Genomic DNA, 18,912 nt, shown 5'->3' with positions numbered 1-18,912 from the left:
GCTATATAATTTAAACATACATACTGTACATCAAATTCCACAACACATGGCATTAACTCTGGTAAAAATTGCATTAAAATACACATAAAAAGATCAATCACTTGGGTAATAAATGCATAAAATAAATTAAAATAGCAATAAACTAGACGCACTGTTGCTGGGAATGAAATGAACTCCCTCTTTCGCTGTTAGGTTTATCAAAGACCCATTCATTACACCTCGTTATGTGCGATCACCAAAAAAAATATATATATAGTATACACTTTCCATCCGCGTCGTATAAATTGATTTGTGTACATTATCACTATACTCCTGTGTACCTGCAGGGATTGGGTGGGTTTGGGTGGGGGTGGGGTGGGGTGGGATGGGGTGGGGTAGGGTGGGGTGGGGTGGGGTGGGGTGGGGTGGGGGTGGGATGGGGTAGGGTGGGGTGGGGTGGGGTGGGTCAGACATGAAGGAAACAATGTTACAATAGAGGGCATGATGAGGGAAGCGATGGGTGAATTATGGGGAAGGGAAGCTCAAACTATGAAAGTACACACGATAAACGTAGAGAGTACATCACCTTTAAAATACCCACGTTAAAATAAGGAAAGGAAATTCGATATAAACAGAAGACGAGTAGACAAACACAATACCTGCAGGAGATCGTCGGGGTCAAACTCCTTCCTGAAGACTCGCTCCCTCCCTTGTCCAAACTCAGGTAATATCGTCTAAATTAATTTCATTCGCCCCTTTTAACTGCTTGATCAAACAATTCAACCAGAACCATCCGTTTCCTTTTCCCGGAGTCCCAGGTGTTATTGTGCCTTTGTCAGGAGGAACAGGTCTTGAGGCACACGTGTCGGGTTTAGTGCAGTTTATTATTTCTTCACTGCCTCCCACTGGTCTCGGTCGCTGTTCATTTCATGTGACTTTTTTTTTACAGATTCTGTAGTTGTTGTGGAAGGTGGCGAGTGAACCCAAAACTCTATGTATTTCCTCTACTCTAAAGCTTTGTTCGCTTAAAGTATAAAAATAGAATAATGAATTTTGTCCTTCCTTAAGAATGGATCAATATAAACTATTATATATTTCCTTTCTTACTATTACTGATAAACGGAAAATACATCTTTCTTAAAATGATAAATAACATAATTAACTCAAGTGTAAACTACTGTTCGGGATTTCCTACTGACGCATAACAAACTTCTTTATTAAACTTCCCCCAAATGTTTAACTCACACACCCAGCATTGACCCACCCAGTGTTCCTCTCTCTGCCCCGCTCCTACTCTACACAGCGTACCTGAGAAATGCGCCCCTGACACCTGCCTTGTCTTCATCCCCCGGTACACTCCCACGGCCATCAATCCCTAACGCACTTGTACGTCAACAGGTGCCCCGGTTTCATTTGTCTTGATCTCTCGTAAGACACCTGTTAGGTCTTGACCATCCAGTACACAAGATACGACTTGGCTCTTCAGTACACTTGTCTTAATGTCTTTAACACTCACACCTGTCTCGCCTTTAATCTTCACTACACCTGTTGCCATGATCACCGGGGACCACCTGTCTCGCCCTCGAATAATTACACACCTTTCTCGTTTTGTCCCGTGAGTACAGCTCAAGGGCAACAGGTAGGTGAGCGGAAGGTGGCGTCTTAGGGGTACGTGTGTGGCAAGGAGAGCGACACACACACACACCTTCGGGTAGTGGGAGGTAGCGATAGACAGGTGTGTTGTGAGGTCGGCGACACACACACACACCTTGAGAGGGTGGTGGGTGGCGGGGGCTGGTGTGGTGTCCCTGGCACACACTCCCACGCGGGTCCTCGCTCACCCGCGCACTGACTCCTCTCGCTTGGCCCGGGCCTGCCTTCACCAGCCTCACCCACCTCCCCATTAACTCCTCCCGCAGCGCTTACGCATGTCCCGCAAACTTCCGCATCTGCCGCATCATACCCCCAACTCAGTACTCATCTCCTCCTCCATAATCCTGAACCTTTTTTGCAAACTCAACACCCAAAAAATCGTCGCCCCCACCCCCCCTCGTCTGCCACACCGCCCACCTACCATAAAAGAGAGGTGTGAATAGGATCTCTTTTGTATTTTATTTTAACTACTTTTATGTTGGATTTTCAGCTGCACCAGTAACTTTATATACGTGATTTGGTCTCTTAACTGGAGCGGCGGAACATCCACTTCTCAAGCTTAAGTGAACAGCAATCAACTAAACCTAATTACACCTGTATCAGTAACTCTTGTCCCTCACTTTGTCTCTCACCACTCACTGACTGGTTACTCATACACTCTTCACACTCACTGACTCGTTACTCATTCTTCACACTCACTGACTGGTTACTCATTCTTCACACTCACTGACTGGTTACTCATACACTCTTCACACTCACTGACTCGTTACTCATTCTTCACACTCACTGACTGGTTACTCATTCTTCACACTCACTGACTGGTTACTCATACACTCTTCACACTCACTGACTCGTTACTCATTCTTCACATTCACTGACTGGTTACTCATACACTCTTCACTGTTAGTACACGAGAGTTTATACAGGCAGGTGTGTGTACAGGCAAGTGTGTGTGTGTACAAGCAAGTGTGTACAAGCAAGTGTGTACGATCAGGTGTGTGTACAGGCAGATATGTGTACAGGCAGATATATATACAGGCAGATGTGTACAGGCAGGTATGTGTACGAGCAGATATGCAAACAGGCAGGTGTATACAGACATATGCGTGTGTAGAGGCAGATAATATGTACAGGCAGGTATATATACAGGCAGATATATGTACAACCACCCGTAGTGTCATGTTGTATCAAATGTGACTGTAAAACACAAATAGTCCCTCTGCGTGTTGTGATCCAGGCGTCAGTATTTGTGATGTAGATTGTACTGATAATTGTTTCAACAGTGAGACAAGTGAATTTGTTTGGTTGATCACGTCATTCAACCTTGTTATTGCCATTTAAACTCGGAATTAAAAAAAAAAATACAACGATTCAAATTAGTTTTTCCTTACTCGAGAAGTGATAATATATAGACTGTATATACACAACCTAAACTAACTTTACCTAGCGTACTTAAGGTATAATTTAGCTATCGTATATTGACCTCTCATTGACCTGACCTGTGTTACTATATGTCAATAGGTTTGTGTTTGTATTAAGACATGTGCAGTTAAATGGAAATAAAACAAGAGTTATTACATAAACTTTAACCGATCACACACACACACACACACACACACACACACACACACACACACACACACACACACACACACACACACACACACACACAGAGTAAAAGACAGAGAGGAAGTTAAATACATACAGAAAGATAGAAAGTTTGAGACAGTTAAAGACAGACAGAGACATACAGTTAAAGACAGTCAGTGAGCTAGACAGTTAAAGACAGGCAAAGAGACAGACAGATAGTTCAGACAGAAACTAAAAGAAAGAAAAACAGAACATACAGTCTGACTGCCCTCAATATTTACTGCACACCCTCCTAACACTCACTGCCTGCTGCCGACAATGGTTAAAATGTGCACAGAGAACAAAATTGAATTACCTGTATCACCAAAAGACTTGATCATCCAGGTGTCAAACAAAATTTACCTGTTAAGCTTTTTCGACAACATTTTCTGATGAATCCAACTTTTCAGGTACATAATTTTTTTTTTTTGACTGTGTAGTAATTATCATGGCAAAGCTGTATGGTAATTGGCAGGTGGTTATGTATTAAAATGAGAATAAAAACGTTAGATTCTTTTGATGCCTTGTATTAATTTTAGTGTCTGAAAAAACAATTATTATTTTTTTTTCTGTTGAGTGTTTATTTTTTATTTTTTTAGGATGGAGTTGGATTTTTATAAAGTGTACCATCAGAAGAGAGCCAAATTATCTATAAAGCAGGTAAGGAAAGGTAAGGTAAGGTAAGGTAAGGTAAGGTAAGGTAAGGTAAGGTAAGGTTACGTTACGTTTGATGAGGTTAGATTTGCTTAGGTTAGGTTACGTATATAGTGACTCACTTATATATGTACAGTATTATTATTACCTACTGTATATTATCATCTATGGTCAGTCAAAAACTAAAACGAATAAACAAAATAATATTATCTTTATTTTGCAACTCTCTCTCTCTCTCTCTCTCTCTCTCTCTCTCTCTCTCTCTCTCTAAAACTATGCACATACATAAGTTCTCCCTGACGGCATCAATATCAATATGCCATTGTGCCAAAAATGCAATTTACATACAATGTACAGGATGTATGCACAGCGAAGGGGAGCGAACTATCCCTGTGTGTGTGTGGGGGTGAGGGAAGGGATGCGTGTGCCTAGTGCATAAATTTAGCGAGGATCTGAGTGAACTCGTATTTATGGTGTGTGTATGTGTGTATGTGTGTGTGTGTGTGTGTGTGTGTGTATGTGTATGTGTGTGTGTGTGTTTGCACAGAAATGCTTACTGTATATCGTGAGTGACCGTTTCTGCAGTGGGAGTGCATGTGTGTGTGTGTGTGTGTGTGTGTGTGTGTGTGTGTGTGTGTATGTGTGTACTCAAATGTAGAGTAAACGTGAATTACACATATATCAATGCTCATGTAAGTATATGTGTGCGTGGTGGAACTGAATGTAATAAGATTCTTTGTGCATCGCTGCCATATGTGTGTGCGAGCGCAATCAAACAAGTAATGTACATAATTATTCCATGCGCACACACACACACACACACACACACACACACACACACACACACACACACACAGACATACATACATACATACATACATACATACATACATACATACATACATACATACATACATACATACATACATACATACATACATACATACATACATACATACATACATACATACATACATACATACATACATACATACATACATACATACATACATACCCCCTCACACACCCCCAGCCGCCTCTCATCCCCTGGTACCACTAATCGGTAACATAGCATCATCATTCCTCTGTATCCCGGACCTCGATAAGCCCCTAACTTCCTAATGGCCTAAAATTAAACGTATCCATCTTCATTCAAAGGCGTCCGGCTCCCGACTTTTCTTCATTAGCAAGAGCCTCTCATCCCACACGGCTGCCCAGGGGTGTCTTGAAGCTCCCGACCTCCACCCTCTTCCCCACACACACGGCTAGAGTCGTCTCATAGCACCTGACAACCTCTAAAATCAACCTCTACATTGCACGAGCCTTTTTTGCCATACCGACGCAAGATATCTTTCCCTAAAGCTATTTATGGCCGTACACGAGGAAATGTCGCTCTCTGGGAAAACTAAATAAGAACACATTCCAGACTAACCTTGTCTGCTGAAAGGCCCGAGTTGTTGAAGCGTAGTAATAACATGATAAGGGTGCTCCTCTTCTGCACCAAGGTAAGGCTCCAAGTTCTGGAAAGTTTATACATTTTAATAATAAGTCATGTAAACTACAGTTGTAATTCACGAACTCAGAAATTTATTGAAAATTAACTTATCAACCTGTAGCCTCGTGTCAATATTGTTGGAAAAGTCTTCCTTGGTTTCTGTTATGAGTAATAATGGAAAATGTCCATTGAAAATAAAATAACCACAAGCTATCAAATCCTGTCAAGTTCATTATGGTCCGATTATTCTTTAAACTTACAGAGTCAAGTTTGATGAAAAACTTCACTGTGTATGTGGATCAGGTTCAATCCAAAGACTATAATAAGAAAGACAGGAAAGCAAGGCGATAACCGCGTAAGCCACATAGCATATAGTTGGCCGCGGGATCAACAGATGGCGTTAATGTGCAAGTAGCGGATCGTCTGTATGTCGTCTGTCAGGGGTCCGCAAACTTCCTTTTTCCGGCCGCATGTGGCCGGGAATTGTTATACGTGCGGCCGGCTGAACGACGTTCAAAATTCGGACTAGGCGGCCGGAAGTTTTAACCGCGAGCATGGGATTCGTGCGACTTGCTGATGGACGTTGACAGCTGCCGCTCCACTCCATACCATGACGTCATAATTCCCGGGCTTCATCCACGCTGAGTGCTCCCTAGTTTTCTTTGCACAGCCCCAATTATTGGTAAGTGAAATATGTAGAACAAGGTAGTTTACATAACAATGAATTGTTTAGTCGTAATGTAGAAGAAAAGAGCGCGTGTTGTCGCAACTCGTCTGTTGCTACCTCAAAACTGCATCAATTGATAGCTACTAGGCTACGCTCACTACTGTAGATATTTCAGATAACTGCACTGGAATTACAATGGTCATATACATTTTTTATAAAAAACACGAGGGGATTTGTGTGTCGGGACAAGTTGCTTGCTGAGAAGCTTCGTCTGCTCGGGCCAGCAGAATGAAAGGCAAGGCTAGGCTAATTTTGCGTTGCATTTTGTTTACATTTTATGAATAACCTACAACATATTTAGCTTTTGCCTATTACTGTATCTATAATTAATTGCTACAATCAATACTTCTTGAAATATGGGTGACTCAAGTCAAGTGACAGTGAAAGGTTCTGTAATATAGGTATTACGTTTCAGACCTGAAAGGAAACATGCCGCCTCCAGCAACAAAGAAACGAAAAATTGCAGAAGAAATCGCAAATTTAACCCTCTTTGGGAAGAGGAATTCCTTGTTATTGAAAAATAATTAGAACTGTATTTGGTTACCTTTGTGAAAACAAGTACCGTTCAAAGCTCACCAACATTCACACCACTGAACTTGTGAAGGCTGCTGTCACCAAACTTAAATCAAATTTTGCTGAAATTGCAAATCATATCCAGACTCAACCCTCACATTAGTTTTAGTATTGCTCTGTGTATCTGCATTTGGCATGCGAGTCATTTTGCATTGCAAAAAGCCAGCCTTATAGTAACAGCTGAAAGACATTTTTATTCTAAAAATATCAAGGCTTTTTCTTTTGCTCTACAATATATCGTTAAGAACTTTTCTGTTCTGTTTTCTTTTTGTATTTTAAATGTGAATGCCTTTATATCGTTGTTTGTAAGAATTCTTCTTAAAAGTAAAATAGAGTCCTGCATTTCTGCTTGCTCATTCAATCCTGTGGAATGCGTTGTTGACTTTTGTTGTCTGAGAACAGCTGCGGCCGATAACTGATTATTTGCCAGCTGAAGTGGACGACTAGTATAGAAAGGTTGCGGACCCCTGGCTTACAGGAAGACCGGGACATTTAACCATGAGTGGGCGTCACCATCACCCGTGTGCACACGTGCAAAAACAGATCACCCTGAGCTTGTGTTTCACGTTGCTATATATCATTGATCATATAGAATTTACTGTGTGAAATTGTATGTGTGTATGTCAGTATGTATATGTGTGTGTGTGTGTGCATGTGTACACGTTAAGAACGTCAAGGTAATATTACCTTGACGTCTTTGCCTTGACGTTCTTAATGTGTACACACACACACACACACATACGCACTGATACACACACATACAATTTCAAACAGTAAATTCTATATGATCAATGATATACAGCAACGTGAAACACAAGCTCACTCCGCTGGTTACCATGGAAACGTGAGTATGCCACCCTCACGCGCCAGCTATGAACCACATCACTCACCTGGTTTGGGACAGGTGTTCACTAATTGGCGACCAGAAGATGAGTGAGTCACCTCCCATGGTCCGCCTGTAACAATAATATTCCCCGCCCCTCATCTATCTACCAACCAATCACAGGCCTTCACCAGCTGACAAACTGCCTAACGACCCCTAACAAGTAGTTTCAATTAATCGGTTATTAGTTGCACCGAACACTGACGCAGTAGACAAATTCACTTAGCATTATATATTTATTTATATTATCTACTTAAGAAAAACTATTTACTACATTTATGCATAATAGTTACAAAAACATACAGGCATTTAATAAGTTTAAAAAATAGTCATCAAAAAACTAAGGTTAAGATTATATTTGTACATTAGCGTTATCATTTAAACATATATATCTACTTACGAAAAATTCATAACACAATTATGAGTTCGTTACTGAATAGAAATACATGTATTATATTGTTAAAATTTAGGGGGGGTGGTCATCCCAGTAGTACCCCCCCCCCCTCCCCCATCAACATTAATAAATCTTGAGTAAAATTTTACCTGTCATCCAGCAGTTTACGTCAGCAGGAGTACCCAGTGGTAACAGCATCATCCAGCCAGCAATACCCAGTAGCGTCAGCAGCCGTCAGCCAGCACCATCCGGCTTCCCAAACGTTCGGGCAGTTAGCATAACAGTTGTTGGTTGTTTCCTATGGGTGCCAGTAGAGTAAAGGGTCATCTAACGTTGTAATTATTATTTTTTTTAACCTATCTTTGCTTGGTTTGATACCTTTGAACCTTGACCAATTTACCAATAAGCTTTTTTAGTCAGCAGGGAGGCAGTCACACATTGAATATTACTAAATAACATGATATAAACAATAATTAAACAGGGATATTTGTCTCCCATAAGCTTATTGCTATTTGTCTTGGTAAGGGTCCTTGTGTTATACATATTTTTCACATATATTTACAGCTGTTACATATTTGCTACCCCGTCAAGCTATAGAAAACAAAACATTGTTAACAAACTCTCCCTAAATCAAGGCCGCGTGAGCATGTTTTCAGTTGTAAGAGCTCCATTATTTCACTTAACCAGAGGATCATCCATCAGACAGGTTTTAAAGGATGGATCAAGATGGTTTACAAATACAGAAGAGTTAGGATTAAGTTGCCATATTATGAAGTCAATAAGAGGGACACAAACTACTGGTGTTGGAGTGTCTTGTGGCATCAGTCATGTTCCTGGGAGTTCTTCACAGTATTCACTACGAGATCAAAGTTCTTTTTCAGGGTCATTGGTGAATTCTCATCAATATAGATATTATAGGTGAGCGTCATTTATGCCTTATAACCCATAAAGAATCTGAAACGGTATTACTTATTAACCAGTAACTTACTAAATAGAAATAGATAGTGACAGGTAGATATGATGATAACAGAAACCACCTTATTTCCTCATGTAGTAAATATATCCCTTAAATAACTCTGCAGATGTGATTATATACATATTGCTCACTTTAGGGGGAATATTGCACAGTCTCAATCCCAAATTTGGTAAGGGAATTATGAAAAGCCTTTGATTTTGCTTAGGAGGAAATGACTATAGAGTAAGTTGCAGAATATATATAGTACAGTATTCAAGAACTACACTACTGCAATACTCACTGTATAGTCTGATTTGGTTTAATGATTTGATTGATTGATTTTGATAGTTTAATTGAGTGATTCTATAGAAAAATATATTTAATGAATGCAGTACAGTACTTTTATGTCAATTTCTTATAACTGTGATTCTCAGCAATATTTATTTTTTCTAGATCAGGGAGAAATAGTCGGAATATAGAAAATCAAGATGACAAACCACAGCGTCAGGGGATCACTCCACAGCTCATGGACTTCCCCTGGGTGATATGGCCTAACCTCTGGCATACCATCCGTAACTGGATTTTTGCTAACCTCATTATTCACCGCTACTTAGATCAAGAATTTTCCGTATCATCCTTTAAGGCCGGAGCGATTCAGGTGAGTCTAATGTTTTATAGAATGACTTGGTCATTCTTTTGATCTATTGAATTTTATGCACTGTCAATCAAAGCTAAGTACTAAATGATAACCATCTCTTAATTTTATGTTTGTTGCAGATCTACAAATTATTTCACAGAAATTTGTGGCCAAATTGTTATCTACTGCATTAAAGAAATGGTATTGAAATAATGAACTATTGGAAATGAAAATTGAGTCATGTTGATATGTCATTCAGTTCAGGGCCCACTTGGACTAGGGGCCCTTTGGGCTCTTTGTCTTAAAAAGATGCATTTTATTGAAAAGGGGCAATTGAGTGCCAAGCTACTCATTTATACAGCATAAGATATGCCAACAAGATAAGCAACTGTAGCTAGAACAACATGTACTGGTTAGGTAGATACAGCTGTCTATTATACCTCCTGCCTGCCAAGGGCAACCTTTGCTTCCAATCCACCCTTTTAAGGAATTTAGTTGCAATAGTAACTATAAGGTTAGCTCCCAGCTTGGGATACTGTCCTAGACCTCTAAAACAGCTTGTGTATTAATAGGAGCTCTCTCTGTGGACTTAGCTGGAATAAAGGATTTCAGGATGTGTTCCCATTTTTATTCACAGGCTGTGGTGCATGTGTCGCAGGAATTATCAAAGGGAAACTTTGAGGCTCTTGTTGACCTATGTACTAAACCTACTCTAGATGAAATACGAACAAATTTTGCCAGACTCTCTCTGAAGCAACGCCTAGACCTAGCTGTGGTTGCAGAGGACGTATTTTTTTCATTTCCCTACCAGATTGGAATAATCTTCACCAATGAAGGTTAGTTAAAGAGAATAGACAAGCACAAATTCAGGATTGTCATCAGTTTTGAAATAATGAACATAAATCATTCATGCCTCAATCCTGAATTAATTGTGCCTATATAGATGAGATATGCATTGTGGGAACATTATCCATCAGTCCATTAACTTTTTAAGATATCTCTTTAACTTTTGAATCTATGAAAATCATTTAACCCAACTTTATGCAGATATATTCTCTCACTAAACAATGTGTACCATAAATTAGCTACCTTGCATCAAAGGTGAAATTCACAGATGCCAAGATGTGATACAGTAAAAGTAGTGTCATTATTACACATCTGCCCTCTAGTCCTGCCCATCCTTATCAATATCTCAGACTGTTGAATTGTTATGAAGAGTTTTACATTATTTACTTCTACACTATGTACTCATGTTTCATTGTATTTTGAATTTCTAACTAAGAACCACATGTTGCAATTTCAGGAACTGCAAATGAACGCATTTTTGTGGAGATTACAATGTGTTACCATGTGTTCAGGGGATTCCAAGACCATATAAATAGTGCAGCTGCAGGAGAATCATCTGGAGGTCTACGAGGCGTTTATGATAATTATGATCGCATCTCCATTGCAAATTACAGGTACAAGCAAAAAAGGTTTAAAGCCTCAAAATGAAATGTGGTAGTCAACAGGTCGAGGATCCTTTATCTGAAACTTCAAAAACTTTAAAAGAAATCTAAAATCCGTACTGTGCCACCTAACCTGATAGTCGATACTTAGGGTTCCCAGTTGCCCTCTATTTTCTTATGTGACATGGCTGCATCCAAGAATTGCAGTAAAACAGGAAAATCAGATAGTTTCTTTCCCAGTCAACTGCAGCCCCTATAAATTAAGAATAGAAAGAGTCCGTTACTGAAGCCGAGAGTTTACACTGCCATACCATTGTACATTCATGATTGGCTATCCTTAACTGGCAGGAGAAATTATGATTGATTTTGATTTTTAAACTTGTTTGGATAGTGAGTTTCTTCACGTTTTCATGGTTTCTCAAAATATACACATCATAAATATACTTGTACAGTCACAAGCAATGGTCTTGCAACACACACTTCCCGCATATTGTAGTTCCTTTGCTGGTGTGAGGTGGAACCTTGCCTTCACCATGCACATCAACCAATTTTAGGAGTAATTAATACAATGAATGCACCTCCCCACATATTGTAGTTTACATGGTCATTTTCAAAGTGAATATGTGGAATGTCGCACGACTATTGCTAGTGACTGTACAGTTTAATTGTTATGGTCTAAATGAAATGTCTTTCACAATTGAATATAGAACTTCCTGTTTTAATATACAGTAGTGGTATTTCTGTGACAAATTAGAAAAATGCCTGCAAAAATCAGCTCAACATTACTTTTGTCTTTACAGGTTCATTCGTGAATTTACTCAAGGTGTTAAAGACCAGTGGACTGTCACTCTTGCCAATCACTTCAAGCCCGGAGAGTTGATCCAACAACGGTGAAACAACTTGCAACATGTAGAGGTACACTCCCCTGACTTGAACAAATCTGCAATCCTAAATAGAAAAGTTCTTAATTAAAAAGTTCTGTCTTTTGGTTTTGAAACTCAGGGCATATTGTCAAGGGCAGATCCAGGGGGGCGTCCTGGGGTTCTGGACCCCCCTTTTTTTCACCAGAAAATTCAAATAATTTTTCCTTAATACAGTATTGTACTTGAGCATTTTTGTATCATAAAAGTATTTACTCTTGACTTCAGAATATCTCATAATATCAAGTACACACAACTTCAAAATGGCCTCAAAAAAGTTTTTGGGGCGGGGGCCTGTAAGCCCTCCCCCAAAACCCTACAACTGGGTGGGCTCACTGTGCTCGCCATGTTCCCCCCCTTTTGATATTCCTGGATCTGCCCCTAAAATTGTCCTCAGGAGATTTTATATTAAACATTGTATTGCCACAATATGAACTGTTATTTCAGTAAAGGGTGTACAGTAACTCAGAAAAATTGCTGAAAATTTTTAAGTGGACTGGATATGTAATAATTATGGTATGCTGGTTGTATAAAGTTATTAGAAATGGTTGGAAACTCTAAAGCTTAGATATTACAGAAAATAAAATTAGTAGTTTCAATAGGCTTTTGTTTGGGTAACTTTAGTAATTGTGTTGCTCAAAAAACTGCCTGAGTTACTAGTCATGTGTTTAATTTTGAGTGAACTATAATTTCTATTAAAAGCAAAATGTTAACCAGAAATAGCCAAGTCAATACATCTGTATAGATATATTTATCATGATTATTTAGTAATAATTTCATGGAAGATCCCAAAAATTGTGTGTAAAATGTCACAGAATTTTTTGTTGCTTATTCAAACTATTAATTACCTTTTCAGTAAATATGGGGAGAGCATATAGAAGGTAATGTTTGAAGTAATTTTATGTACAGTACAACATATATAATCATAAGTGACAGTTTCATTCAGTGTCGTGATCAGACTTCAGGGAAGTGCTATTATTCAAAATATTAATGGTACAAATAAATTTTATGTAAAAAGATATATTAATAAAATCCATTAATAAATACTTTAGTATTTTTTGCTTTAATAATTTGTAGTTACTATATAGAAATTTATTTATACAGCACTACCTGTTCAGTATTAACAGATACAGTTTTCCCTTTTTATGAATGTTTTTCCGTATAGAGAAAAATAGAAAGAATTTTATTTATGAAACTAAGTTCCGACAATGAAATTTAGCAAAACCCCAATTCATACTGCATGGTCTGCTTGAAGATTACAAACGTTCTTTTAAAAGATTTGGGGGAATTAATTGACTTGGATCATTCAAAGTAATTATCTTTGGTTGAAATGTTCACCAAGACAACCCAGAGGAGACCAAGGAAGATGGAGGCGGAAAACAAGTTGAGGGAGACGAGGATCCACTAAATTGAACCTTTACTAAGATCTTCTCAGTAGTCTTCATGCTTTCTTGACTGGTCTTTGCATATCCTTCTTGTCACTCGTTGTTAAGATGGAAGCATAAAATCTTACACAACTTGTGGCTTTTAAACAGGCCAATGATTCCATCAGATCAAGACACACCTTGATGTCCTGTATTCCTCACCTCTTGCAGCCATACTATTCAATCTACAGTATCAGAGATTGCATTCTGTTCACACTCCTTAGCATGGTAAATCTCTGCTTGGCCTCCAGGTACTCCTCCTTGTCAACACCCATCTTCCAGGCCTTATTTGATCATCTTTTGTCCTTTATTGCCTGTCCACTTCATTGTTCCACCCCCATTACTGCATGCTTGGCTGGGCCCTGTTCAGCTACACTTAGCCAAGAAAATTGTTTCAAAGGTTTAATTCAATTGAGGTTGTGATGATCAAGTAAGCAAGCTTGAGTGAGGGCTACAAATAAAACAATACAAAGTTCCTGAAGAGTATAATGCACCAATAAATATACAATGTGAAGTATTAGGAATATAGAGAATAGATTTGTGCCATAAACACCAACAGTTCTGAAAGAGCTTATAATGTTTACAGCCAACTGAAGAGAGTAAATAAATAATGTACCTGTAAAAAATTATGAATTAATTTCACAATAAGAAAATATAACTGCAACTGTGTCTATATTCAGTTCTGACCATCTCTACTTTATGTATACAAGTGTTGTCCTTTTTCATTACTTTATCACATACATTTCCAAGGAGAAATGCACCTCTACATCAGTGATATTGTCTTTAACTGATTTACAATTTGTTTACATATTCAGCAACACCACTTTATATTCCTCAAATAATTAGCAACACTCATGTATTTACTGCATTGTTCACATACTGTACTTAGCAACACTTGAGTATAAGTTACAGTACTTCTCAAGCCATACACAAGCTGCCGTTCGACTAGAATGAGTGAGATGAACTAGAAATTCAATGCAACTATTTTCCTTGGTTGGCTATACTATATAAACTGACAAGCTGCACTGTCTTCTCAACATGTCAAAGGAAACTTTTTATTTCTTCAATGTTTAATACCTGGCTGTCACTGTTACTATATTCTCACTAAACTAACTTAGTTTGTCAAAGACAATGATCATCCTCCTTGTGACACATATATACCCAGTTATGAAGATCTGGCAGACAAATACGTTAAGATAAAATGAGTATCTGCAGACACGAGCCCAGCGGACATTAAAATATCGCACTAAAATTGTTTCAACGTCAATTTAACTGAAACAATGTTGACTGTTTGTCGGGAGGATGCCAACATACACGTTTGTTGAGAAATGAACAATTCAAGATTATGTTACACTGTGAACTGTAAAAATATCAAACATATTATTAGAGTACAAGAGGTGAACGCACAAAAAACGTTCAGTAACTCCTTGGATGGTGTAACCACAGAGGTACTATAACATTCATTAGACAATGATATACAGGTATTTGCATACAAATACACATCAAGTTATCTATGACAACACAAGTCATGAAGTAAATAATGTATGAAAATTATAGCTAACAAATTACAAATGCACTTTTGGATGCTTTAAGATATGCTCAAGACCAATTACCTAAAAATTGTTTCAGATCTTTTTTTTCCTTCTTAGAAGAAAACCTACAGTATGTATATATCTTACCATGGTCAACATTACACATTTTGGGTTCTAGTAATATAAGTACACTTATTCCAATACAAGATAGTGGCCATGCAAGTCATTAGCTTCACAACAGTTCATGATGACTAACACCATCACTGAAGCACACAAATCTAACTTGAGTAATCTGTTTAATTAAATAAACTGTAATCAAACATCTTTGACTATTATAATCTGAATATTGTCACAACTACCCGGTACTGTATTTTCATATCAAAGTAAATCCTTCAGGTTATGAACAAACATTTCTTTAACAAAACAACAGGAAATCTCATTGAATTTTATACTATATGCTGATATACAGTACTTTATATTCGGTCCATGACTTCAATTTACCTCCATTTTGATTACACAGGTTCCTAGGGATAAGCCAACTTAAAAAATGAGGGGGGGAGGGGGTGAACGTGATGTTCTCCCTGGCAAATAATGTGACCCACTGTAATCATGTTGGTCTTGCTCATATACTCATGGTAACTGTAACATTATACGCCTTCATCAATAGTGTGCTTCATGCCACAAGTTGGTCATAAATTGTCACACATCCCCCTACCATCCAGGACACCTTGATATACTGTATCACTATTGTTTCCCATCAAGTAAAAATAAAATCTTTTATTTGGGCTTGATGCCACTTGGTTCACAGACTGCATGTAATGACCAACTCTCAACTTATCTTTGTGACTTACACTGCCATGCAAGCCTGGGTACATCTCCACTTCAACAAGTGGTGATAAGTTTAAGGAACCACATTAAAAGTAACTCCATCAGAATCATTAAAAGTACTTTGCACATTTTAGTATTTTAGAAATGATTAAGCCAAGTAAACCACAATGACTTACTGTAAAGTAGATCGTATTTACACACAGTATTTTGTAATAAAATCTACAGTAACTAATTTCTCAAACAAAACATTTGTCCATTCAACCTATACTTCAGAGAAAATTTAATTTATACAAACAAGTTTGTGTAAGTTTTGTATCATTAAAATCTATGTTGTAAATAAAAAATATACTCTAAAATCTAGCACAGTTACCTGCTAACAGTTTTTAGCTGTACTAATCCTCTGGAGACTACTAACTTATAATTACCGTATAGTGTAAAAGCAGCACTCATGACCGAGGCAAATATCTACTCCTTTACCAGCCTGTAGTAAAACTGTGAGGGATACAAGTAATAAGAATAACTAACAGACCAACCAATCCCATTACTGTACAGTGTTATATGTTGTCTCCCACAATCATCTATGTGGGTGACCCTCAGGCAAGAATTAGCTTAGTCTTGGCCTTTAACTTGTTATGCCGAGCCACTCAGAACAAAACTAAAACAGCTTACAACCCGTTTTGAACATAAGCACTACCTGAATTAGTGCAATAAGGCAGAGACTATTACAACTGACCATGTGGTGGATTCAAAGTCAAATACAACTCCCTCTCTTAAGCCAATTCCCTTTCCACTAAACATGGCACACTGATAGTAATTACAAACGTCCTTCAGTTTTATTTTCTAAATTTGAGTCACCATGAAACATTGCTATAGAAAGGCATATCCAAAAAATAATAAGTCAGTAAAAACGGATAAATCTGTAACAATTATTTTTGAATAGAAAACTATGCAAAACATATTGTAAATGGCAGCAACCAGGTGTGAATGAGCACTGAAGCTACACCAAAAAGTTCCTTCTAGTACACAGTGATACATTTTTCATCAAATAAACAAGCAGCCCAAACTTTAACCTCTCAAACATCATCTCTTGAACTGAACTAATGAGTACTGTATACAAAATATATTGGAGACAAACGAGCTGTTTCCACAGAACCCAAGACTCAACTCCTCTTTCATTATCTGCACCATGTGAAAGAAGCTGTTGATGAATTTCAGAACGAATCTTTTAAGAAATATTTTAGATGAATATTATATGATGCTAATGTATAAGTTTTAGATAATTTCTGACAAGCATTAATTTCAAATGTTGACATGTCTATCAAAATGCATATTGCATGAAAATGTAAGCAAATATAAATTCAAGATCATTTTAGTAATTAAAAAGTCACCAACAATATTGCTTAACATGTTTTATGCAAATGACAAATGATTCTGAATTACCTCACTTTCAAACAAAAATATTCTGTACTTGTAACTGTACAACAAAATTCCAATGTGTTGCAGATCTTCCACAGATGCATATCACTGCTACATGCAAAATGAAGAGACTATAAAGTACAATATTAGTTACAAAACCTAAAATATATTTTCAGACTGCTTGTCACTTAAAGTGTAAAACCAGGTGAATATTTTTGTCAATAGGTCCAGCCAAAATGAATAACACTTTGCTTCACAATGATGAATGATAATCTATTAGTATATAGTATACTTAACCTTTGGTTCAGAGAGTTTCAGAGGGGATCAACCACAGGTTGCATGCCACAGGTTATATTTCCATCAAAATTCCTAAATCATTGAGTCACTAACATCTCATTGCATGCACATTATATCTTAACAGTGATGAATAAATGTTCTGCAACAACAGTTGGAGACATGAGTTGTGACCATGACTGTTCACACCGACCTATTTCAAATCATTAACAATAACCCGAGTTACCACAAAACTGATTAAATAAATGTTTTCTCCAAAAGCTGCTACAAGGATGGGAGAGATCCATTAGTACAATAATGTTACTATTATTTAAGTATAGTATACTTTAAGTAAAACAATGGATGCTGTATCTATAACCATATCAACACAGGCAACACTGGCAAATACTTCATCCCAGCAACACAAAAATGTAGTGTTTTATGCAATTAAATACAGACCATAATAATTAGCTTTAAAAATAGTACTAAATGGATTGGGATGTTAATTATTTCACAAATGTCCTTTTCTGTAATTTTTGCAGTTATTAATAAATTCCCATCACCTGGTTACAATGAAACATTCCTCAATATATTGTGAACTAGGACCACAATGGCTGGTTGATTACTTGGAGGGTTGTTGACAAGTACATATACATATAACTGTTAACAATTTACACATGTCAAGAGCTAGTCAGAGTACAGGTTAGGAGGGATGTATGACAGAGACCTAGAGCTACAAAAAGAGGAGTAACATGAGAGTCTAACTGATGCCCCATGATATAAGGTGCCAACTTATATACCTGTGTCAATATATATACAGTATACTACTATATATAAACACAGCAGCACATGATAGCAGTCCTGTAGAGTACTGGCTAGTAGATTACATCTTAGTAAAGCAAGCAAGATTATTATGTACAAAACCAAATGTTTAAATTTGGCAATCATGAGTAATATACATAAATGTTTGGTAAATTTGACCAAAATGTTGTCAAAGTAAATGATGAAATACACTACATATGGAACCCTACTCTACAGTACATCACTGGATAACATTTTACATTTGACAAGTTCTCATAACTTATTTTACCATATGAAGTTGAATGAATCCCTTAATATATAAGTATTACAAATACTGTCTGCCAGACTAAAAAAAAAAAATTATGAAAACAAAGAGATTCTGAAAAATAAAGTTGGTTATCGTCAAGATCTGCAGACCTAACAGCAATACTCTGCAGTAGTCTAAACATAATCCAGTTTTTCTATGTAGGTTAATATCATCATGTAGACATTATTGTAGTACCTGGCCAGGTTTTCTTTCAGTAAAAAATGGCTTAGCTGCTGTTATATCAGTTGATGGTCAAGGCAGCCTTAATGATTGCATGTATGTATATATATATATATATATATATATATATATATATATATATATATATATATATATATATATATATATATATATATATATATATATATATATATATATATATAT

At 37.3% G+C, this 18,912-nt stretch overlaps 1 protein-coding gene across 2 annotated transcripts; it reads left to right on the top strand.

The window, feature by feature from the left end:
• The first annotated feature begins 8,590 nt into the window (after positions 1-8,590).
• On the top strand, positions 8,591-12,063 carry LOC121855010 (m-AAA protease-interacting protein 1, mitochondrial-like). Of its 2 annotated transcripts, none has more exons than XM_042349843.1 (5): positions 8,591-8,905; positions 9,396-9,600; positions 10,217-10,415; positions 10,883-11,039; positions 11,828-12,063. In XM_042349843.1, the coding sequence occupies exons 1-5, from the start codon at positions 8,634-8,636 to the stop codon at positions 11,919-11,921; spliced, it is 927 nt and encodes a 308-aa protein (XP_042205777.1). In that variant the 5' UTR covers positions 8,591-8,633; the 3' UTR covers positions 11,922-12,063. The 2 variants fall into 2 exon arrangements, with proteins under 2 accessions (XP_042205777.1, XP_042205778.1); XM_042349844.1 differs by having other exon boundaries at positions 8,596-8,645.
• Positions 12,064-18,912: the final 6,849 nt, after the last annotated feature.

Source organism: Homarus americanus, unplaced genomic scaffold, assembly GCF_018991925.1.
Source record: "Homarus americanus isolate GMGI-L3 unplaced genomic scaffold, GMGI_Hamer_2.0 scaffold16022, whole genome shotgun sequence".
Lineage (NCBI taxonomy): Eukaryota > Metazoa > Arthropoda > Malacostraca > Decapoda > Nephropidae > Homarus > Homarus americanus.
The sequence above is the reverse complement of the archived record's forward strand: the minus strand, read 5'-3'. Positions and strand labels throughout refer to the sequence as shown.

Bases quoted from the DNA above. Each gene is read 5' to 3' on its own strand.
- LOC121855010 (XM_042349843.1), top strand. From the start codon at position 8,634: ATGTTTTCAGTTGTAAGAGCTCCATTATTTCACTTAACCAGAGGATCA. The intron at 9,601-10,216 runs GTGAGTCTAATG...TTTTATTCACAG, and splicing joins TTAAGGCCGGAGCGATTCAG to GCTGTGGTGCATGTGTCGCA. The intron at 11,040-11,827 runs GTACAAGCAAAA...TTGTCTTTACAG, and splicing joins ATCTCCATTGCAAATTACAG to GTTCATTCGTGAATTTACTC.